General features: G+C 36.8%; 1 protein-coding gene across 1 annotated transcript; it reads left to right on the forward strand.

Annotated features, from left to right (window-relative positions):
• The first annotated feature begins 6,576 nt into the window (after positions 1-6,576).
• On the forward strand, positions 6,577-24,311 carry LOC124364862 (PITH domain-containing protein GA19395). The gene is made up of 4 exons (XM_046820655.1): positions 6,577-6,903; positions 15,715-15,758; positions 22,304-22,381; positions 24,207-24,311. The coding sequence occupies exons 1-4, from the start codon at positions 6,712-6,714 to the stop codon at positions 24,229-24,231; spliced, it is 339 nt and encodes a 112-aa protein (XP_046676611.1). The 5' UTR covers positions 6,577-6,711; the 3' UTR covers positions 24,232-24,311.
• The last annotated feature ends 1,525 nt before the right edge of the window (positions 24,312-25,836 follow it).

Genomic DNA, 25,836 nt, shown 5'->3' on the forward strand with positions numbered 1-25,836 from the left:
ACGGAAGCTACAAAATACTGTAAAAAAGTGTTCAAGGAAGCAGTCAGATCAGAAAGGCTCAGATATACTTACTAATCTCCCAATCACACAACGGCCAAGACCTATCACAACTGTTCCCAGTTCACGCTCTCAAGTTTCACAACAAAAAGTTACACTGCCAGTGGTGATAACTAAAGCTCCTATCGTTATTTCACTGCCTCACAGGACACCACCAGCACTAGCAAAGGTTCGAAAGGAAGGTGAAAGTTATGATGAGTTTTTTTAACCGATACATAGATGAATACAAACTACACATAACGTCTACAACAAGTTTATCTCTACATGACACATCAGTACGAGATATCCCTGGGGTGGCTCCCAGGTTGCTCTCAAAACTCTCCAACTCTCAAATTAGTGCTGATAATTTTTTAGAACAAAACGTGACAAAAAAACCAGACACAAAACAGTCTCAAACCAAAAACAAAAAATAAATTAGTAATCTTTCACCAAAACATGGACAGACTGAGCAATAAGATTGATAGATTAAACCACTTTCTATACATAAACAAGCCACATATAGTTGTACTAACTGAGCATGGTCTAAATTCCCTAATACTCAACAATGTTTGCTTGACTAACTATGTTCTGGTTGCTGCTTTCTGTAGAGAAAATCATCTCAAAGGGGGCACAGCTATATTCAAGCAAGACAACCTCGCTAATGAAGTTGAAAGTATCCTCTCAGAAAAACACAGTATTGAGTTATTATGTGAAATTGCAGGTATAAAAATACATCTAAGCAAAAAGGAAACCTTATATGTGCTGGGTGTTTACAGACCCCCCTCTGCCTCACTTGAGGAGGCCCTTACACAGATGACTCAAGTGCTGGAAGAAATTCCAAATAACAACAATGGAATTTGTATTCTGGGGGACCTTAACGTTGATAGTCTGACACAATCAAGAGAAAAAAACTGCAGTAAGTGAAATGCTTGCCACTTTCAACGTAACAAGGATTCCTCTGCCCCCATGCCCCCAACCAGAATAACCTCCACCACTGCTACTTCAATAGATGTAGTATGCACCGATCTGGACTTGGGGAATATTAACGTTGAGGTTATCCATACCTCGCTTTCTGATCATACAGGACAGCTCTGCAAACTTGAAGTAGACTGTGAAGCAAAAAGACCTATTAACATAACCAGACGGATTTTCAACTTTCACAATCTCTCAAACCTATCAAACCTCCTTGCATTAAACTCCTGGGAAAGAGTCGAGTCAGCACCTACAGTAGAAGAGGCATACTCAGTTTTCATTAGTACAATTACAACAGCACTAGACATCACATGCCCCCTTAAAAAATCAAGAATTAACAAAAGAAAACATACGCTTTACAACACAGAAGTAGATGAACTGCGAGCAGACTTCATAAGAGCTAATGAAAAATGTGCACTCAGCAAAAAGGAAGAGGACAAATATATAGCTTTTCAAAAGAAGAAGGAATATGATATGAAGCTGCGAATACTTAGAAAAACAAAGTGTGAACAAAGAATAGCTGAGGCAAGTAACAAAAGTAAGGCTGTATGGGAGATTGTCAACAGTGAAAGGAAAGCGAAAAAAAGGACTCAGAAACAGTCTGGCAGTTGAATATCAATGGTAATACAGTTGAAGACCTGAAAGAAATTGCAGAATACTTCAATGAATTCTTTGCGACTACAGCGGAGGATATTCTGACCAATAACAATTCTCCCAGAACTTCAGTGATCGAGGAGCCAAGAGATCATTACGAAACAGCACTCAACGAATTCCAATTGGTAACATCAGAGGAGGTACTGAAAGTTATTTCTTCTATGAAATCCAAAACATCCACTGGAGTAGATGGGATAAATTCCAAAATACTAAAGTTCTGCAGAAATGAAGTTTGTATACCAATCGCCAGTATTGTTAACAAATCCCTAACTCAGGGTAGATGTCCTGAGAATCTAAAAACCTCCAAAGTGTACCCTCTGCACAAACAAGGTAATAAAAAGGAAGTGCAGAATTTCAGGCCCATCTCTTTAATTCCTACAGTGTCAAAAGTCATGGAAAAGGTCATACTGACACGTCTCACACAGCATTTGGAGATAAATCGCAACCTACCAGAGAGACAACATGGCTTCATATCGGGAAGATCAACCACCAGTGCCCTCATTGATTTGGTTGAGCACCTCATTGACAACCTTGAGGAGGGAAAAAATGTTTGTAGTGTTTTTCTAGATCTAAGCAAAGCTTTCGATTGCCTTAACCACAGATTATTATTGACAAAACTTAGCTCTTTAGGCATCAAGGGTACAGCACTAAAGTGGTTTGAAAGTTACTTGCAGGGTAGAAGGAACATAATGGAGATCAGACAGGTTTTTGAGGGAAATATCAGAGTTGAAACATCCGAACCGATGGAAATTAAAAGAGGTGTTCCTCAAGGATCTGTCTTGGGGCCTGTACTGTTTGTGCTTTTCATTGGAGACCTTCAGGAGCACTTGGGGGAGGGTTGCTATCCAGTGTCATACGCGGATGACACTGTCCTCGTCACAAACAACAAGTCGGTGCAGGCACTGGAAATTGACACCTACACATCTATAACTAGAGCTAAGCACTACTGCATGAACAACAACCTGATTTTCAATGCATCCAAAACCAAATGCATCATATGGGGAAGACATAAAGATTATGTATCTTTGCCACTGGACCTAGAACAAGTGCTCTCTGCAAAGCATTTGGGTGTCACAATTGACAATCGTCTCTCATGGAATCAACATGTAGACATAATGTGTTCAAAACTCAGCACAGCTCTTTTTGTTTTAAAGAGAGTTAAAACACATTAGCACACCAGAAGCTACTAGAATCGCTTACTTTGCGCTTTTCGAGACACATGTTCGCTATGGAATAGTGCTTTGGGGGGGGTCTTCTATCACCAACCTTCAGCGAGTCCTAGTTATGCAGAAGCGTGCAGTGCGAATCATGGCTGATTTAAATCCTCAAGAAAGCTGTAGAGATGCTTTTAAGAACTGGGCATACTCACAGTGGTGTCTATTTACATTACGGAGGTAATATTACTGGCTATCAGACAAAACTGCTTGAGGAACCGTGATATCCATGAACGCCAAACAAGACATGGCAATGACTTCAATCTGCCAGCCCACAGATCAGCTCTATTCGCCAAGAAGCCAACCTATGCAGGTGCCAGGTTATACAACATGCTACCAGGAGAACTTAAGAACCTTGGCCCACAAGTTTTGAAGAGGAAAATGTTCAAGTGGCTAGTGGAAAAGACTGTATACAGCCTAGAAGAATTTATGACCATCAACACCTACTAATAAAAGTTAACAAAAATGTTTTTAACTTATACTTTTTAAGATTTGACGCTGTCTCTGTTCTTGATGAATATGAAAATAAAGAAGAAAAAAAAACAGTAGCAGTCGTGGGACTGCCGATAGAAGTGAAAACGGAACTATTAAGTTGAGAGTAATTAACAATACGTTATAGTAGCAGTACATCTGTAATTGTAAATGTGACGCGTTTTTAATTTTCCAATTTTAAAAATCCACGAAAAAATATTATCAAATAACTAGAAATCTATTTTACCACGCTAGTAAGATAAATCTTATACCGTAATAATACTCATTTCATGATGAAGAGGTTAAATATTTAAAAACATAATTAAAAATGAATAATGCTAAATTTTAAATACAAATATTCGTACAAATATTAAAAATGTTTAAAAATATATTCGTTGTTTTCATTATTCATTTATCTGTATAAAAATATTAATATGTTTCATACTCACTTTTGAACTTCCCACGTGGTCAATTTAACTTTACTTACGGATAAAGTATATAATTTGCAATAACAATTAAACCCACAATATTTTTAAAACTAATAAATTAGTTAAATTAACTTGGTTCTATTCGTAAAGGTATTTTTATTGCACAATAAACTAATTTATTGAGTTAATACGGTATCAGTGAGCCAATGCGCCAACTACAGTTCCGGCAGAAACGTTCACTCATCACTTCATAACGCTACTACAGGCTAAACTAAACTTCCAATAAAAAAAATGATAAATTACAAAAAAAAATATTCATCTATTTTCACACAACTTTCTCGCTGACAAATTTTGTCTAACCAAAAAATAAAAAAAATCCTCGCTTACTACTTTTTTCTTGTCATTGTAAACGCTATGTAAAATGTAAACAATAATCAAAATTATTTCGAAATTTTTTTAATATTTAAAAATTGTAACCAATATATTGCCAATATTAAGAGCTTTAATTTGACGCATCTTACAGAATTGTACGACATTGGCTTCACTTTTAAGTCGCGAGAGGAAGCCGTAAAGGTCACTGATTTTCGCAGTCTGTTTTCATACTCCGCCGGGACAGTTTTAACACAGCGAGACTGACTTTTTCATGCAGGTTAGTAGTCCGCGGCCAAGTCTACGGTTAAAAAAACACAGCGAGACTGACTTTTTCATGCAGGTTAGTATCATTAGCATGTCGGTTGACGCGAACCGAGGATTTTACCCTCTACCAAAACGCTCAACGCGCCTAAAGAAGTTTTCACTTCAAAAAAAAAAAGACTTCAAACACATACTTAAACTTTAATGCAATTCGGGTGATCATCAATAATTTGGTTATACTGCACACATGTCACAACAATTATCACAAAAACAACGCCATTTTTTTGTATATATAAAATAAATTTTTAAAGTAATAGATTGACTAACCATGCTGACTTCAAACATACGTTTTGAACCTAACCGGGAAAAGAATGGACTGTTCTTAGTATACAATAACCAACAACAAATTACTGATAGCCTACTGTAACCAAGAGATTGCTAGTTAAATGTCGTGGTAAAAATGTATAAAAAATCATATCTTATGCTTAGTTTGAAAAAAAAAAATACTTAAGCAGATATATTGTAAAAATATGTAGGTTAAAATTAAAATATGTTATTCAACATATTGTCAAAATTGTGGAACCGTTGAAATAAATAAGATACTTTACTCGAATATGTTAAAACTCAAATATAGCTGAGGGACGACACCAATTAATAAAGACATAAATAAAACAAAAGAATGTTCATTATTTTCATACCCACTAAATGGAATGGTTAGTGTAAAGTTATATTGAATAATATACATTAAAAGCTTAAAGTAGACAAAATGTATTTATGTACTGAATGTAAATGTATTGAACCTGGGCTCCACTTAAATATTAACCAAGATTACAACACCACAGGATGCGTTCAATGAAACTATTAACTCGTGCTCATTCGGAGCTGTACGTGAGGATAATTCATATTATTTTAATCCGAGAATAATCACGGCGATTTACGTGAGTGGCGCTGCCTCCTCCAAAATGCCAACAACAGGAATTTTGGGGAATCATGTCATTCAGCTTCCTTTCAGTTTATATAACTTTTAATTTCTTGTAAGATTTCAGTAATGTCTTTTTTTACGTAGGGGGAATGCATTTGCGCACGGAGTGTGGGACTCCCTTGCGGACTACCCACTAAACCCCCTACGGGCCACGGATAACCCAGGCCGGAACCCTTTCGAATGACATCTTGCCTGGTCCGTGTGTCTTATGTCCCATCCAGGACAAAACTACTTGTTTCGGAAGCTAGGGGTCAGCCAGGCATCTGTCTTCACCCTTCTGAAGAAGGATCGCATGTACATGAGTGGTGACTGCATTCCATGCGTCCTCACTCTGCAGCATCAGCTCCACGTGTACCTTAGTTGCGAGAAAGAAAATTTATTTAGCAATTAATCCATTTTCATCATCATTTGTTGGGATGGATTAGAGTTGGCAGTATCAACTCGCTAACAGTACCATTTCTTGTCTACATTGTTGGAATCTTGAAGAATAACCAGATTTGGTTATTCCTACAGGCTATTCAGAAAATCACTTCATGTAATTAACTATTACATATTATTGTTGACGCTATTTTGCAGTGATAATTATACTGTCTGAAAATAAAGAATTTCTGATTTCTGATTACACACGTTATATGAAACCATCCCTGACAGAGTCACATTCGAGTCCATCATTGGTAACCTATTTAATACTTTCTTCATACCGACTCTCAACTCTAGCGGCAGAATCATGCTGGACTATTTCTTAATGTTCCACCTGAAAATATTGAATTTTGAAAGTTTGGCGATCCTCCGTTCATGATGATTTATTTGATACCTTTGTAATATATAATGACGATTTACAAGCGTTTGTCCACCATTATCAAACAAATGTTATATTTGTAAGTCTTGATCATAACTCTTAACCTCAAGTGACCACAATGATATTACAGTAGCCTGCATCTTTATAATATTTTTGAGGTATTCTTTACTCACTTGTTAATATTTCAATATAATATTTTTTTTTGACTTATTATTAGAAATTTTGATTTATCTGAAATTGATAATAGATCAATTGTTAAAACACATCTTCGAAGTAACACGTTAAAAAATACAAGTGAATCAACATAAAATAGGGAATAGTGAGGCTGCATGGGATTTGAAGTTGCATCTGTGGAAGAGACAAACAAAAAAAAGTTAGCTAAGTGGCTGGTTCAAGTTCAGTTTAGTTCAGGTTTAGATTCTGTTACTGGTTTTGTTTACCGTAGTGTAAAGGTTATGTTTATGTACAGTATTTTTTCCGAGTATTTTGCAATTACAGTAGGCCTATTTTATTAAAGTAAAAATGTCAGGACATGGACACAGTCATGGTGGATGTGATGGAGATCATGATCACGATGATACACCTGAAATGGGACTTCAATACAGTTTATTCACTAAAATTGACATGGAAAATGTAGAGTGTCTAAATGAAGCTGTTAATAATTCAGGAAAAGACGTATTCAAACCTTGGGAAGATAGATTAAATATCGAAAAGGTAAGATTAAAGTCGTGGGTACTAGTTTACAAGATCCACTTCACATTATTTGGTGAATTTTTCAAATGGGAAGTGCTTGACCATTTCAATGCTAGACATTTTTTAGGGTACTTTGCATAAAGAGTCTCTTGTCCCTTGCTGATGCAGCATCTCTGCAACAAGCAGAATGGCTGCTTGTCTGGTGAGCATCCAGCCTCAGCTGGGGCTATTGGTGTGGTGTAGTCAGTGTGGTCGTGTAGTGTTAATGTTTTTGAAGTTCGTCTCGGTAGTCTGGTCAGTAGGGTAGCGTAGTGGGCAGTCAGCTGGCTTTTGTTGTCTTTGGGTCATCTAGGGTGGGGATTTTTCACAGATGGACGGCTTCTCTGGTCGCCCACTCACGGATATGATCCCACGGTGACTCAGCTGCATACATGGCTCTCGCCTGACCTGTGATATATTCATGCACGGTTGGTAACCCTGCAGTCTGTATTCCTGACAAACCATGGTGTGTTCGTCAGTTGGCGGAGCATCCTACCTGGAAAGCTTCCAGTGCCTTCCTGGTGGTCGTCTTGGAGGTGTGTAGATACTAGGCAGGAACAGCATACGTCACGATAGGGCGAACTATCGTTTTATAGAGCAGCAGCTTTGTGTTAGTAGGCATTTCGGAGTGAGGTCTCAGCAGGGCCGACGGCCCTTGACGGGTGGCTGTTCCGAGGCGAATCCTCCCTTTGGCGGCAAGCCCAGTCGTGAGTCTTGTTGAGGACAACTCCCAAGTATTTGATGGACTTGGTCCATCGTAGTAGGTTCCCTTGTAGGTGTATCCTCTCACGGTGTGCCGGGTAGTTGTGATGTTTGGTGAAACAGATGGCCTCACTCATCTGTGTGTTGACCTTGACCTTCCAGATCCTCAGCTAGGGGTCCAGTTGTTCCATCTGTCGTCTCATGTAGACACATTGACGGATGGCGGCCAACTTACAGTAGTTCTTTATGCCAGACGCGGTCAAAGGTGTTGCTGACATCAAGGGAAACTGCGGTGGTGATGAGTCCCTGGTTGTGGTTGTCAGTGAGGTCTGAAAAGACTAGTTAGTTGGAGGATGGTGGAGTGGCCCCGATGAAAACCATATTGTTCGTTGCGGATCTCCAGGTGGAACTCCTCCGGGAATTGGGCCAGAATGAGTCGCTCAAGGATTTTGGACAGATAAGGTAGGAGGGAGATGGGTGGTAGCTGTCAGGTAGGGTAAGATTTTTATGTGGTTTCGAGAGTAGGATGAGTTTAGCTTGCTTCCAGTGTGCAGGGAAGTGTTTTAGTCCGAGGCAGGAGTTGAAGAGGGAGGTTATCCATTTCATGACCCATTCTGGCAGTCTTCTGAGCGATGGGGTGCCTGACCTCGGCACCTTCTTCGGACGAAGTCTAGCGAGGGTACCGGTGACTTCAGCTTCTATGATAGCGGGAAGTTCATCTGTTTCTTGATGGTCGTCCTGGTGGGTGGCCTCTAGGAAGCCCTCCACCAATCTAGAGTGTTCTGGGTTGTGTATCTGGTGGTTGGGAGAGAACCACCAGATATATGGTATCAGCAAAGACCTCGGCCGTGTAGACCACATTGTGCATTGGATAATTGTGAAAGTAAAAGCCGGAGCCGCAAAATATGAGTTTTAACGTTATTAACTTGTTTGTTGAAAAAATGGAACTACTTTTTATGTGCGGACCAATATTTCCATGTTTTGCACCCATGTTACGTGACCTTTTGTGAACGTGATTAAACCTCGTGATGATGTCATCGGATGCACCGCCATCTATGGAAAAGTAAATGAAAAATAATACTGGAATGAACAGAATTTTGTTCCAAATGAACGATGTTTTTCTTAATTTTGAGCTACAAATTAATTTGTTGTTATCTGGTTGAGACGAGTGCCTTCATCCATCAGTGCGGGCTGACGTAAACTCCTAACGTGCCTTACAAAATACACAATTCTCTACTATTTGACGAACTAGTGGATGGTTGAGTGATTAGCAAGCACTCACTTGATCTGAACCACAGTACACGATATCTTGTGAAGCACTGGACCACAGCCACAGAGTGCTCAGATAACAGATACGTTATCAGTCCTGACCACAGATAACGTTGAAGTACACAGATATCGAGACACACAGCACATAAACAGAACATTAAAATATTAAAAACAACTATTTATAATATACTCCCTAAAACCATATATATTTTTGTTCAGGAGGATGAGCAGAATACATTAATAACGTCAAAAATTCATGACTTGCCGGGTCGGCCTTTATATCATCCCTAGATATCGTACATTTAAATCATGGATTTTTTGGTAGTTTTAAAAATTCTCTTAAATTTTGCTTCATTCGATATTTTGATACTTTGGTATTATTTGGAACCGCTATGTTTGAAAGAATTTTTCTTACAAGGGTCGTAAAAAATTAAATTATTAGAAAGAGCAGACTTTATTTGGACTACTGTGAAATTTATATGTCACTACGCTGATCAGTCCTTGTTATTTTCTGTCTCCTAAAAGGAAGCAATGTCAGCGAGAAGGAGGCCACTCGGTTCCTATTTATTATTTTTATTGGTATTATCTGGAGGCTACCATTTTTGAACGAGTTTTCCTTATCAAGGACCAAAATAATTTACAATATTGAAAAAAAACATACTTTATTTAACCTATTATGAAGTTTACAGGTCATAAAGGCGAAAGGTTACCATAGTCTGATTCCCATCAGGAAACGATATCAGCAAGAATTGAGTTGAATGCATCGCCACCAGTTGTTACTCCTCTCGATCGCCAAAGGTATTCTACTAATAAAAAACTTTCTTCTTCAGTTCGAGGTAGGTAAATCCTAGAGGTGAAGATAATTATTAATTGATGAAATTTTTAATTAACCAAGCGAACAAAAATAAATGAAAACAAAAACTAAAAGAACAACAATTAATTACATCTCGGTCTACTTGAAGGGTTGCTCTTCTTAGGCCTATTTCGAGGCGATTAGGCAACAGGAAGTATAACTCTTCGGGTATTTTTTTTGTTTATTATAAAACAAGAAAAGTACTACTAACATGTAATGAAGATTATTTTGGTCCCCGATAAGGAAAATTGGTCCTAAAATAGCTGCCACCAGGTAATACCAAAGTACCGCAGTATAAAGTGGACACTCAATTTCGTTTGTACTTAGTGTTTGTTTGGTCAATATTTAGTTCAAAAAAATTACATTAACACGTTCACTGTGAAAACATATGATGACTTACAGCGAATGTGGCATGTCAATTTTTCTAACTCGTAAGTGCATACTCTATTTCTGCTTAAAACTATTTAAATGGGTATCTTTTGTACATTCAATGACTAATTCATCAATAAAATAAAATAATAATAAATAATGCCAATTGGCTTTATTAGCATATAGCATAATGACAAATACAATATGCGGGTAACGTCAATTGGCGTTTTATGCGTATTTATTACTAAAACCAAAGTAATAAACTAAATAATTGTATTTATAGTACTTACCATTTCCGTTGGTTCAGTGATGAGTAATATGTTGTTAAGTCATAAAAATACACATAGAACAGTCTCCGAGGCATAAAGCTGGCTTATCTTCACAAGCCTCACAAAAGTAGGTAGTATCCTTTCTTATCCCATTGCCATTACACACGATACAACAGCTTCGTAGAGGTCTGCCTTTTTCACCCATTTGGAATTTTGATGGGAGGTGTTGTGTTGCTTTTCTTTTGGGTTCTTCAGATTTTAGTGGAGTCAGGAGACTATCAATCACTTTTATCCTGAATTCCAACAGTGATAGTTTATTATCTACGTTGTGTTTGTTGTATAAAAAGAAAGCATTTACTATGCACATCTGCAAAATGTGTATGAATAACTTTTTATACCACCTAATGGTTTTTCTTTCACATGGATAGTAATTGAGTAGCTGATCTTGCTGGTCGATTCCGCTCATATACTGATTATACTTTACAATTGGTAGTGGTTTTTCTTTTGCCTCTCCTCTTTTATTAACATGTTCTGTCATTTCATTTTCATACTGGTTTGATATATATAAAACAGCCCTTTTGTCCTTCCACTTCCCTACCATTGTCCCCTCGTGATATTTTGCAACAGTTTCTCCCTTTTTTAGTTTTTTTGGTCAAAACTTCTGAAGGATTGTTGATCCTATCGACACGCAGTGGCCCAATAATGTAGATTTTTTCAGCCAGAAGTTTCTTGGTCAGTGACACACTGTTATAAAAGTTGTCAACATATACAGCATGACCTTTACCTAGCCTTTCGGATAACAGATACATCACTACTTTTTCTGTGTGACCTACTCCTGACAAAGCATCTAAAGCTCCGGCATAAATGCAAAATTTCAAACTGAGTCCATTCGGTTCTGTCAGAAGATACAACTTTATCCCATATTTGTGTTTCTTTTGTTTGATATATTGCCTAAATACGAGGCGACCTCCACAAAACCATGGATTCATCTAGGGACAGTTCTTTGCCTGGCGAGTAGATACAGTTCATCTTATTATTAAAATACTCAACAACTGGCCGTATCTTATGTAAGCGGTCTTCATAATCTGGGTCACTTTTGACAAAATGTAAGCACCTCAAAATTACAAGGAACCTATCTCGAGACATAAATTCAGAAAAACATGTTTTGAATAATTTATTTGTTTTCCAATAGTGTTGAATGGTTGGCATTTTTACTATTTCCATATGAAAGAAAAGCCCTAAAAAGTTTTTGAACTCAGCTAATGTTATATCTTTCCACTAACTTATTCGGGAATTCTCATGAGTGCCAGAAGACAAAAACACTTCATCTGCATTTGCGTTGGTTTCATTGATAATGGCTTTGAGAAAGGGTTCGTCAACAAGAAGGTTAAAATAATCAATAGGGCTATTATTTTCTGGTGTAGGAACACGTAGTTTTCATTATTGGGTTATCATCCCAAACTAGTGGTATTTGAGAAAGATTTGTGTGTCTAATTTGACTGGTGCTTGGTTGGGGAGATTCGGGATTTGAGTGGCTACTCACGGTTGACACGTATGGGCCGCCACTTGCAGTATCTGCTTCAATTTCAGACTCAGAATCACTTTCATCACTTGGCCTGTAACTTACTCCACTACTGTATGCCTCTGATCCAGATTCAGAATCGTAATATCTATCAATTTCACTAACTGTCAAATTATTTGGATCTCACGGCTCGCGGTTCCTATTATTATTCATTTCGGAAAACTATTAAAAGTATTGCATGGAAACGACATGCACAGGATAATGTCCCAGACCGTACTCAAGGCTAATCAAGGTTAGTTATTCCGGCTAATCAAGAGATAACGCTGAAACCGGTCGGGAAGTAACATCCCGCCCAAAACGCCAAATGGCGTTCGCCGCATTCGTCGTATCATCACAAAACGCCAAATGGCGTTTGCCGCAGTGAACGTGTTAAGTATTTTTTACAAATATTATCTTATAGTAAATACAAAAACAATAATATTGGAAACATTACATCTTATTTTAATTTTCAGCGATTCATTTTATAGACGTCGGTTAAAGAGACACTGGCTCTTCTTGCGCATCTTATTGACGTCCGTAAAAATGGATGTTGGCACTGAAAGGGTTAATAAGTGACTAGAATTTGCAATACTAATTAAATACGAGTGACTAAAGGCCTAAGAAAATTGATGACACTCTAAAAATATCAATCTGCATTTGGGTGATGATATTGTCTCAACAGCATGGAAATTTTTATAACCAAATTATCGTTTAGAAATACCTAAACTATCAAATACAAAAATATTATTATTATAGATATTTACAATTAATTACAGCTAGTTGTTTTTAATGTCTTATAACAATATTGGTTACTTTCATATTATACAGAAGATATTTTGTCCCCACCTACTGTTTGTTTTTAGGTTATTTAACACATTAACTGCCGAGTCCATAAATTACGCTTTAGCGGAGATTGCCAAATGATGTTAACGAAAATTCTTGTAACTGTTGCTGTATATAAAGCGTCATGTACTTTGGCCCGACATAACTATTTACAAGTAAAAGTTTCACTAAAAAAACATGCCTGTTGGGCCACTATTATACACGACGCCTTATAATAGGGAAATTTAGTTTTTGTTGTTGGCAGAACGAATATTTCTATCTCATTTTGCTCTCCGGCTACTGCAGACGCACCAGTTGTCCATTTGTCCTCACATTGTATTCCACTATGAGGCTGTATTCCCGCCTTTATACATGAAGCTCACATTGTGCTAAGTGTCTGCTAAGTGATTTTATGCTGATCGTAAGTAGTGCTCACTTAGTAAAATCAGTTGTCAACTGTGTGCGTCTGAAATTGATCTAATGATCGATAACCCCTCACCACCGGGTGATTTGAATGCCAGTATAAGTGATGATAGTAGTGTCGAGTCAATGATAGTGAGTGATGTACCCAACAATAGTGACAGTGACCCATACTTTATTCCTGGAACGGACACTGAAGACGCTAGTAACACTACAAACAACATAACTGGAACTAGTAATGCTATAAATACCCTGGGTACTGATGATGGTTGGGACATATATGAGGGTCAGCAAAAAACTTTCCAATTCAATCAGACTCCAAAATTCAATTTCACTTCACCTGATGAAGCAAAGCCTATTAATTTTTTTGAGCGTTACTTGACTGAGGAAGTAATTAAAATGATGGTTGTGGAAACCAATCGTAATGCAAATTATGTAATCTCTAAGCTGGGGACTCAGCCGTAAGAGGAGACTAAAAGACTGGAAAAATACTAATCCAGAGGAAATGAGCAAATTCATTGGATTGCTTGTATACATGGGTTTAGTATCACTTACACGAATAAGTGATTACTGGTCTAAAAGCTCTTTGAATAGTTCCTCTGTTGCCCAAAAAGTAATGAGCAGAAACGGATTCCAGTTACTTTCATGTTTTTGGCATTTCAGTGATAACAAGAACCTAGAAAAAGATGGGCAAATTGGCAAAGTTGAACCCCTGCTGGTTACACTGATTAATTTATTTTGTAACTTGAAAGTAGCAGAGAAAGATGTGGTAGTAGACGAAGTAATGGTACCATTTCGTGGTAGGCTAGGTTTCCGGCAATATGTTCCTGGAAAAGCGCAAAGTACGGGATCAAAATATTGAAGCTGTGTGGTAAATCTGGGAACACATATTCAGTAAAGATATACATGGGGAAAGGTACTGTACAAAATACCTAAGACAGCTCTGTTGTCACCAAAGTGGTAAACGAGCTTATGACAAACAGTTTGAACAAAAGTTATAACCTATATGTAGACAATTATTACACCTCCGTTGAACTGGCCAATCTGATGTTGTTAAATCAAACGCATCTCGCTGGTACTTTGAGAAAGAACCATAAAGGTTTACCAAAAAACCTCTTTAAGCAAAAAATTTGTAGGGGTGAAATGGTGTGCTCAGAAAACAATGAGAGCATAGTTGTTACTGAGTGGAAAGATAAGAGGGAAGTACACCTGTTCTCCATATTCCATAATTCTGAAAATGTTGTGCTTGAACCTAAAAAGGCTGGTGGACCACACATCTTGAAACCCTTAGTTTTCATTGACTATAATAAGGCAAAAGTTGAGATTGATCTCTAAGATAAAATGTCGTCCTACAGCACTGCAGTGCGAAAGACAATGCGATGGTTCCACAAAATAGGAAAGGAACTTTTGCTTGGGACTTCAGTAGTTAACAGTTGGTTGGCCTACAATAGCTACTCTAACTCCTAACACTACACTCTAACTCTAAGACTACACCTGATGCTCAGAAAAAAAAAACACGTGGTCTCTATTACTCAGTTCAAAGAGGAATTGGCATGTTCATTGATGGGCATGCAAAAAGAACCGCTTATTCCGAGAGTAACAGCAACTGGTCTACACTACCTAACATCATCTCTTTTTGTTGGGGAAGGAGCAAGAAAACGCAGAGCAAGGAAAGTGTGCAAAATGTGCTACAAAAGAGAGTCTAAAGAAAAAGGACCTAATGTGGCAAGAAATATGACACCAGTAGATACATTTTGTAGCGAATGTCCCGAAAAAACAATTTTTTGTGTCAGAAATGTTTAAGAGACATTCAAAAGTAATATATGTTAATTTCATAAAATTAAGTCATATAAAATTTGGAATAAATTGAATGAAAAAAATAATACAATGTTACGTTTTTAGTACAAATAACATATCCAAGTTTATATATCAATATCTATGACATGTCAGATAAAGTGGCCCGACAAATAATATTGATTGCGTTGATAATGTCTAATCTTTCAATCTCAGTTACTCAGCTAGGAAAACACTTTACTTCAAAAGACAAAGTCCTGTGAAATGTCCTACTCTTTCAAGTTCAAGTAGTTTTATCGCGTTCCGACAGAGTGCAGCACAAGTGGCAAGCATAATAAAATGGCTACCAGCTGTATAGTGATGCTGTCGGGTGAAGTTACCTGATAAGCTATGTCTTAACAACCAAGGGTGTATACAGTATGTGTATATTAGATAAACAGTAAAACAATAGAAGAGTTGTGAAAGGTAATTGTATTTTCTGTGAAATTAGACACAACACCAAAAATGTTTTAATTATTCTTGTTACAGGTTAAGAAACTCTTGCCATTAATTTATTTTAAAGGGCACAACAGTTGTAAGTAATTAATGGCCTAGTTATAATTGTCTTGAACTTGAGGACTACAAACATTTTAACATCATCCACACATACAACTTTCAATACACACCAGTGGATGGGCAATCTTAAAACATTATCGGTATTGGTATTTTTGCTGATATTTCTAAATTTGTTTCAGTTTGTGGAAAGTGATGCTGACGAGGAACTCTTATTCAATATCCCGTAAGTATAGAATCTAGTAAATGTCTTATTGTAACAAGTCTCGTAGAAAATCCATTGTAAAAAACAATTGTAGCTAAAATCAGTTTTTATTTTGATAAAAATTGGTTTTGTGTATGATCTTACTATTTTTAGTTCTCTGTAAACACCACCGAGTGCCTTTGTGGCTGGTGCAGCAACTAAAGTTGGTTGCTATTGCCAACCTTTTATTAAAGCCGCAATCCGCTGAGTGGTGAGGATAGCGCTATTTACATTAGTAAGACTCTCCCTCTCTACAAAACTTTGTAAGTGATTGTTAACAATTTTCCGCTAATAAATCTCTCGTACGAAATTAGTTAGGACCACACCAAAAGATTATTCAGCCAAATAAGATTGCAAAAAACGGTCACAATAAATACTTGTAAGGACCAAAACATAGAAAAAATAATATTTTCATTAAACCACACAATTTACAAAGATATAAAACCAGTTAAGTTATTAGGTATACATCTTGACAGTAGGTTAAGTTGGGATTGCCATGTAGAGCAATTATGTAAACATTTATCCAGAGTTGTTTCTTCTTAGGAAACTAAGAAACTGTTTTACTGCAGATAAGTTGTTAACTGTTTATTATGCATTTTCCCATTCCCACACAAGATATTATAAAAAAATATATAATTGTAATGGTTAGTAAATATCCGTTCTGCGGTGTTCCAAGGTGTGAATTCTCTAGGGTTGTCTCGAAATGGATTCGCGCGGAGCATGGGAGAAGGTGGAGGTTGCATCCGGGTTTGAGAGTGAGTAGAATGGTATTACAGTCACCTTCCTCCAAGGTGGCTTCGGACCTTCTCTCATTAAACAGATCAATGTCCTCTAAGATCATTGGTCTCATTACGGGACATGGTCACCTGAGGAAGCATGTACACAGAGTTGGCATCCTTCAGGAGGATCCGCTCTGTGGAAGGTGTAATGAGCAGGAGGAGACTGCTGAGCACCTGCTCTTTGATTGCCCTGCAATAGCAAGAGAGCGGTATGCCATCTTTGGTAGCTTGGACAGGGGTGGTGAATTTTTCCCAGGAGGACTTGATAGGTTGTTTTCGGCGGTTTGTTGAACTGCTGAAGTTGTAGACTGGTGGGCCTCATGGTGTTTCCGGGGTGCGCAAAAAGCCCTTGAGGCTTAAGTGCATAGCAGTAGGCCGCCCCAAGGAAAAAAAAAAAATGAACAAAATAATTAATTATAAGCCTATGACTTTGTCAAATACACTGTTTGTGTTTAAAGACAATAAAAACTTCTTGATTCTTGGAGTTTACAGCAAGGTTCAAAAGAATTGTCTTGTATACAGAATTGTGTGAAAGTTCACAGGAAACATGTTTTTTTTTAATATGGATGCAACAAGAGCATACAATTTAAACACGTCTTTGCCTATAACTGGCAAAGTGTAGATAGTATTTCACTCAATTTAGTAGAGTTCATTTCTGCATTTGTTATTCGGTCAATATTTTCTAAGCATATTTTTATGAAGAATGTGTCATTACTAAGAATAATGTAAAATTTAATTGTTTTGTGATTTTATGCAAAAATAAGGGTCAGTTTGTACAATCCTGTCTCGGAGTAACATTTTTTGGGCAAATCAGTGGAACTTTGATTAAGTCAGAGTTTCTTAATAATGATTGGTTAAAAAGATAAATTCAATAAACAATTTGACATCAAAAGTATTAAAACAATGTATTGGGAGATATTTTCTGGAACAATATTCACTTTTACAACATGATGTACTAAAAGCACTTATTTAACTTAAAATAATAATATGTAATAGATATTTTAACCAAAGTGTACTCAAAACATTTGTAAAAAAATTATTAGATTCATTTAACGAAACAGTTTTACTTTTGCCGACATGGTACACTATATACTGTTGTATTGTACTGATAGTACATTTATACATATATTGCGGTAAAATTCATTAGAATTAAGAAAGTAAGGTGTAGATCCAGATAGAAGCCACCTATAGGTGGTTCAGTACCATGTTATGGTACCACCTGGAATGTAAAATATATTTTACTACCACCATGATGCCAAATAAACTTTTCACCACAAAAACTATAAAAGTTATTATACATTAATTTTATAAAACATGATTTATTGTGGCTGAAACGTTCTTATAACCTAAACTCGTCTAACTAAAGATGTAAAAGCTGATTCATTTTTTATAACTAGTTTTACAATTTAAACGTGTTTTTCTTGGTTTACATTTTCTCCCCACAACATTAAATAAACTTTCCCACTATTTTTATATACTATGTCCATTGTAAATTCAATAACACAAGAAAACCCCAAATTTCATTGCAACTGTAACTGTGTTTTCTAATGGTGCAATGTTTTCGGGTGTAGTACCTCTCAGAGTAGCATAAACGGCATCAAATCACATGTGTTGTGCATGGGCATTGGCAGTCTATGGTATTCCCGAGTCACTGGCCTGGTGACATAAGTAACATCTTCAGTCAGGATATGTTACACTGAAACTGCCAATAGTGTAAATCCACCTCTATTGTAGAGTTGAAGGGGACAGAACTGTATTATGATTGGTTAATTTTTAACCCACAAATGAGACCAATATTTAATATAATTGTTGATTTTAGCTCCAGATCACCTTGCTCTTAATGCAATGTCTGGAATCTGATGCTGTGTCAAAGCTGACTCCTGGAATCTAGCACTATGTTCGTCTGATGGGATCGAAAATAAAGTCAATGACGAAGAAGCTCAAAACGAACAACTTCCATTGTTTTGACATCATAGACACCTAGATACAAAATATAAAATATAGTGTATTCCAGTTGAATTGACAATTCTCATTGCCTCATCAAGTGCACAATTGAGTCCACTACGATGTTACTGATATGATCCTTAATCATGGTGGAATAACTGAGTTTTAAACCTAGAGCTAAAATCAACAAAATATTAAGTGAACCCTTCCTACCGTGGCTATGTTGCGAGTAGAAAACTCGGTTGCTCCACCATGCTTAGAGATTATGTCAGTAACATCGTAGTGCACTCAATTGTGCACTTGATGAGGCAATGAGAATTGCCAATTCAACTGGAATACACTATATTTTATATTTTGTAATCTAGGTGTCTATGATGTCGAAACAATGGAAGTTGTTCGTTTGGAGCTTCTTCATCATTGACTTTATTTCAATCTCATCAGATGAATCATGGTTCCAGATTCCAGGAGTCAAGTTTGTAACAGCATCGAATTCCAGACGTTGTATTAAGAGGAATGTGAACTGGAGCTTAAATAAACAATTTATTAAATCAACCGTTACCACCGTGGCTGCGTTGTGTGGAGATCAGTATTGCTTCGTTATTACAGGTTGCCAGTCTTTTGACAATTTGACACTGTCTACTTTGATGTGTAAATTACGATATTTTGTAATGTACAACTATTACATGTTTTAGGTTTAACTTTAGTTACTTGATGACTGTTTTCTGTTTTCAAAAGTAACTCTGCCTGGAATTACACAGGAGTTATTTGAAACAAGGTACATCTAATTTCCCAGTCACCTATGAGGGACGCTTTGACAACATTGAGTTAATTGCGTTTTCTTTAATGAAGACGTGAATAATTTTTGAGTGTAACAATGATCAACTTCAATCTAAGAAAGATTGTGGTTATGTACAGTCTGAAGTTTTCCCTATTCATTTGGTTACTATAATTTGATTAAGGATCAGGCGATTTTAGACAATGCCAAGACTTCATTCAGCAACCAGATTCATTGTAGATGTTATTAATTTCTTAAGATAGGTTAGTCTTTTCAATTTTCTTTAAACACTTTTGTGATGGCCATTGGGCCATCACAAAACGGCCACCCTGTAATAAAAGGCTTATGACCCACCAGTGGGGTTACACTGTCGTATTAGATATATACATCATGCCTCACCAGTGGGTCATGCAACAAATATAGGCTTATAACAGAGTCTCAAACCAACATTTCCATACACAGATTGAACTTGATGAACTGGAATGAAGTATATAGTGCTGGCTCTCCTAAGGTAGCATTTGACTGTTTCTTTGATAGATTTAACTCAACATTTGATCTCAGCATCCCTGTAGTGTAAAACCTGGTACTGGTAGCCAGAGGTTGTCTAACAAAATAGTATTACTACCTGAACTGGAACGACTAAGAAAATATCACATATACCTAAGAGGACTTTTATCTGTGCATACCATCCCAGAACTCGTACAGCTCATTGCTAGAGTAAGAAAACTACCGCTTCAAGCTGTGTGAGGCCAGAAAAAGAGCTGCTGTGGATTCCATCATGAATACTAGCAACCCATGTCAAGCGGCCTAGCAAGCGATTAAAGACGACATTGGTAAGGCTCAGGAGTAACTGCCTAATGCCTCTCCAGGTGAGTTCAATTCTTACTTTATACAGTCAGTTGAAGACATTGTTAGTGCTATTCCTGTAGCTTCAATGACGGCTAAAGAGCTACTAGATGGAGTAGTCCACTGTAATGTGCAGTTGTCATGGAGAAACGTTTCATCCACTGACATTGTAAAATCGTAAATAATTTTAAGTGTAGTAAAAGTGGGGGTGCATATGGTATGTCAACAAATTTTCTCAAGGCAATCATTGGGTCTATGGTTCATGTACTGACTTACTTTGTTAATTTTGGCCCGTAGTCGTTTTCCAGAACCTTTGAATCTGTCTAAAATTGTTCCTATGTACAAAGAAAGGTGACAGAACTGCAGTGTCTAGTTATGGGCCAGTTCTATCACATTGGTGCCAGTTTGATCTAAGATATGTGAACATGTAATAAATACTGAACTGTATAGCCACTTCGAGGAACAAGGACTTTTTTCTCCTGCACAATTTGGTTTTAGACAGAAATTAAGCACTAGTGATGCTGTGGAGCAGTTAATTTCCATTGTCTTAGCCTCCTTTGAGGATAAGTGCTCTACTGTGGTCAAGATGACCTGTCACATGCATGAGACTGTGCACCCCTTGATGCTCTTTTGGAGAAACTTTAAGTGTATGGAGTGGGGGGCATTGCTCAAAGGATGATCTCATCTTATATAAATAGTTGTCAACAAGTTGTATCCTTACGGGATTGATCTCTGATCCCTTTCCCGTCAGATGTGGTGTCCCACAGGGTTCAGGTTTGGATCCCCTGCTGTTCTTGATTCTCAAAATGACCTTCCTTTTCATGTATCCACTCAGACTATTCTATTTGCAGGTGACACAAATCTGTTAGCAACCCAGCAAGATTTAGTTTCAGTGCAGAATTTAATAGATATTAGCTTTAAGGAAGCTGCCGAGTGGTTTAGAGCCAATTGTATAGCATTAAATGATAATAAAACTTAAGACCTTGTTTTTAGCTTATCAGTGGACCAACCTTGTGCTCAGGGTGTAAAATTGTTAGGCTTTATCCTAGATACTAAATTAAATTGGTTTGAGCATATTGAGAATTTATGTAAAAAAACTATGTAGAACTCTTGTTTTTGTTACGCAAACTTAGTTACAGGCCATCTTTGAGTGCTCTCATGGTGGCGTACTATGCTTTTTTAATAGTTATGTTTCAAATGGTATCAAGCTTTGGGGACACTTGTGTCACATTCAAAAAAATACTATTGTTGTAGGAAAAAAGCAGTAAGAATATTCACCAAAACTACTTTTCATGAACATTGTAGACCCCTATTTGCTGGTCTTAAGATTATGATGATTGTTAACCTGTATATTTTTGTCTGCTTATGTGACGTGAGAGAAAACCACCTCAAGTACCCAATCAGAGATATGAGAAATATGTACAATGTCAGAAATAAGTCATTGCTGGATGTACCTTACTAAAGATTAAGCAAAATACAAAATTGTTTCCCTGTTACTGGTATAACACTTTTGAATAGGTTACCACTTCCAGTTAAAAAAAAACTGTTGTCTTGGTCATTAGAAAATCCTATGTACAATATAAGTAAATATTTTGAGATCAATAACCTATTGAGAATGGTGCCTGTCTGATTTCAACTTGTTGATTTTAATATGTTATTTGTTGATTTTAATTTCAATTGTCGATTCTGTTAGCAAGATCTGTTGATTTGACCTATATTTTTTTATTTTAATATTTATTGATTTTAATTTAGTTTTAACTCCAAAATATACAACAAGCCTTGGACATCTGGTGACTTGACTTTAGTAGGCTACTTTGCTTGACATTGTTTAATGGTAAATGATCTGGCCTAATGCATGTAATATTGTTTAATAACTCAATAAAATGATTAATGGTTTTCTAATACTCTCTGAATATTATCCAGCTGCATTTTAGGCACTGAAATATGTTCATGGACATTATTAATCACTCCAGAACATGTTTATTGGAAAAACATTTTCATTTTTGGTTGAAATTGGATCGTAATTTTGAAAAGTAGGATAATTTTGGCCGTCACGAACATGTTAACAATATTTTAAATCCAATATTGTTACGAAAAAAAAACCAAAATATTTAGGGTTCAGTGTGATAATGTTTATTCTATTGTGTATAATACTTGATAATGAATGTTGTTGTTATTTACAGTTTTACCGGAAATGTTAAGCTGAAAGGTTTAATCATCCTGGGAGGTGAAGGTGAAACACACCCTTCCAGAATGAGGCTGTGAGTATTTACCAACTTTAAACTCATAAAACACTGTAACTGGTGCATGTGGTAGGTCTGAATTTTCAGGTATTATTAGATATGACTGTTGAGTTTAGCTCCAGTTAATCTTCCTTTTAGTATAGTGTCTAGAATCTGGAGTCATGTTCATCTGAAGAGGTCCAAAAAAAGCTGATGACAAAAAGTAACTCAAAACAAACAATTTACATCGAGACACCTAAATTTAAAAAAATATAATGTAATCTGGGTGAATTGGTATTCTCATTGTCTCATCAGGTGCGCAATTACTTTCTCTTTTCCATGAAGAATGACCTATCTTTGTTGCTATCCAGATAACACCCTAATCATGAAGGAAACATCTGTTCTCTCTCTCTTTTTCTTCTCCTCCATGTAAATGGAAACTTGTTCTTAATTTTTCAACCTGCAGTAACCTCTGCAGTAAACTATTCCTATCATCCAGCTCTTTTGGCCAAATATCTTTACATTTGCAGTTAGCGATATGCTATCACTAATATCAGTTGGTTTGGTCAGATTTAAGTGATACATGAATTTTTCCTGTAAAAGATTCATACTGTCAGTTATAAACCAACAAGAAATTAACCCTCCTGGGGAACCATTTCCAGTTTATCTGTAAAAATGAAGTGCTATAGTTGGAGTATTCACAAAATTTTGGTATAATATTTGGAAAATTTTCTTACAAAAACAGTTAAATTAGCTCATTTTGAGGTAAATAAAAAGTTACAGAATGTAAATCCCATTTTCCATCTCTATTGGACTCTCCCATCTTCTCATATAAATAAGCCATAGTGTCTGTGAAATCTTTTTATTAAAAAAAATTTACAATCTATTATAAAAAACAAAAAGTGTTTGTAAAGTAAAAAGTAAAAGTAAAATAAAAAAGTAAAAGTAAAGTAAAAAAGTAAAGAATGTCTTATTTTACCAGGCGAAGTTAGGGCTAAGAACCCTCTCTAACACTTAACCTGGGGACCAACGGCTTAAAGGTGACTTCCGAACCACCACCAATGGCCGGGCAGGCGGGCCCGCTTGCAAGGACAGGATCGCTCAGGCGGTCCACCTGTCCAAGCAGCAGCCACGCTCGGCGTTGATTGATCTGGTTATCTTGCGATAACCGCCGTACCCACTACACTGCGCCATTGTTTGTCTTTGCAGTTTGTGTATTTTGATTTTGCAAAAATAAGAAATTAAGTTGCTTGAAATGACTACAACTAAACAACAAAATACATGATAAAATCCTTATCCTTGTTTTCAAAACATTCCATGACTAGTGACTTGAATAATAAAGGTATGAAAATGCAATCAAGAATTAATTATTCTTCATATTATTTTACTTCATCATCTGGTAACACAGAAAGAAAGGAAAGTCTGGTAAAAGGAACAAACGTACTTAATTGTTTTATATAAAAAATAGAATTGTAAAAAACCGAAACATATAGTTTTTGTATGCTTTTTGTAATAAAGAAAGACTGTTATGTTAAGAATGGGGCTTGGTTCTATTTTGTGAAAAGTATAATTTTTTTAGTTGAATGGGATGAGTGATAGTCCTGTCTCATAATGCTAAAATTTGTGTTACAGTTTTTTTGCACAACACACCCAAATTATTGTTTCAAAATATGTGTAAATTGCTTTAACCTGAACTATTTTTAAAATTTTTAGTAAATACTTCTAATAAGAGAGAAATTGACATTCCAGTTTTTATGACATTTATGATGACACTACCAAATACTTCTCGTAAATGCATTGATGTTAGAATATTTTGATATAGGTAACATCTAGTGACATTATAACTAAGAATTTTCTTTTCTAGATACAAAAAACCCGCCCCAAAATGACGTTCGATGACACATCAGTCCCTGCAGATCAAGAGTTTGAACTTCACCCTGACACCAATGGCACTTTGGAGTACTCAACAACGTAAGTAACTGTGATGTTCGTGGCCGGTGGTAATAATACTGGGTAATAAAATTACACCAATTCAGGAAAAACTATTGGACTACATCTTGGTCGGGAGGACGCGGGTTTCATGGACCGTGGGTAAAACTGGACTGGGAAGAACACTCGCTGCTGGAACGGTAAGGTACGTTGGCGGGGAGAAGTGGCGTGACCCTCAGTAGCCAATAGGATTTATTCAAACAGTATGGTCTCATATGACGTCACATACATATAACCGCCAACGGCCAGATCGATAATCAACATTCCTATCTTAACAAATATATTTTAGATAGCTGACTATTTATATTAGATTCAGATATGTACACCACATTTCCTCCCTTCCAAAGTTGAAAAAACACTGCAAAATAACACACTACATAGTTTAACAAAAAAAAACATTGTTGAAATTCAATTAACACATTAATACAGTAACATCAATAAATTTTCCTTAAACTACAATAAAGCAAATGGTATGAACGCTTTGGTTATCACAACTAAGACAAAATAAAACAATATAATGAAACAAACTAAAATAGAACAAAACAATATAATTTACAAGTTCAGCCTATCCACAGGATTTCTAATCCGCACAGGATAGCGTCTATCATTGTTGTTGTTTGGGAACAGCTGGCGCGGCATGACAGCTGCCGTCGCAGCCGGTGACGTGTTGCCACGATCAGCTGTATTGTTTACCGTTAGAACGGCAACGACACTGAGAGGGGAGGAGAGCGAGCCACACGGGCGCTCGGCGGAGAGTGGGGACTCACTGCTATTGGCTCTCGCCCCACCACCGGCGTCATGACCGGGGGGAAAAGAGGAACTGTCATCGAAAACGTCAGCTGATTCTACCTGTTTGTTTACATCAGCTGGCTCTCCCTGCACGGCTACAATCTGATCAATATGGCCGTCTGAACACAATGCCAGACGTCAATTCAACTTCGTATATAACATTGCTGATCTGCTTAATTACCGTAGCACTAATCCATTTGTCACGGGTGCGATAGTCCCTAACAATTACATTTTGACCAGGATAAAATAGTCTAATTTTAGTTCCAGAGAAATACTCCTTTTGCTTGTCTTGTCTTTTACTAACTGTCATTGACAGGTTAGGCCTTAATAAATCTAACCTAGTCCTTAATTGCCTATTAAACATCAACTTTGCTGGGGGTCTCATTGGTGGTAGCATGAACAGGCATTTCGATAATCAAACAATATTCTACTTAAAGCTATATTTACATCTTTCTTATCACGTAAAGCACATTTGATCTTATTCTTAGCATATTTGACAGAGTTCTCTGCCAAACCGTTACTCATGGGATGGTAATGGAGGACTCAAAGTATGTCTGATACCATTGTTTGACATAAAATTATGAAATTCGAATGAGGACAAATGGTGGACCATTGTCACTGTGGACAGTCTCTGGCAGACCAAAACCTACTGAACAAATCTCTTAAATGATTTATGGCTACATTGGCTGAAGTGGAAGCTACAGGAAACACTTCCA

This window comes from Homalodisca vitripennis, chromosome 6 (assembly GCF_021130785.1).
Source record: "Homalodisca vitripennis isolate AUS2020 chromosome 6, UT_GWSS_2.1, whole genome shotgun sequence".
NCBI classification, from domain to species: domain Eukaryota; kingdom Metazoa; phylum Arthropoda; class Insecta; order Hemiptera; family Cicadellidae; genus Homalodisca; species Homalodisca vitripennis.

What these genes read in the sequence shown, in the direction of transcription:
- LOC124364862 (XM_046820655.1), top strand. Translation starts at nt 6,712, where the DNA reads ATGTCAGGACATGGACACAGTCATGGTGGATGTGATGGAGATCATGAT. An exon ending in ATAGATTAAATATCGAAAAG is followed by an intron (nt 6,904 to 15,714) that starts GTAAGATTAAAG and finishes AATTTGTTTCAG; the next exon opens with TTTGTGGAAAGTGATGCTGA. An exon ending in CACCCTTCCAGAATGAGGCT is followed by an intron (nt 22,382 to 24,206) that starts GTGAGTATTTAC and finishes TTTCTTTTCTAG; the next exon opens with ATACAAAAAACCCGCCCCAA.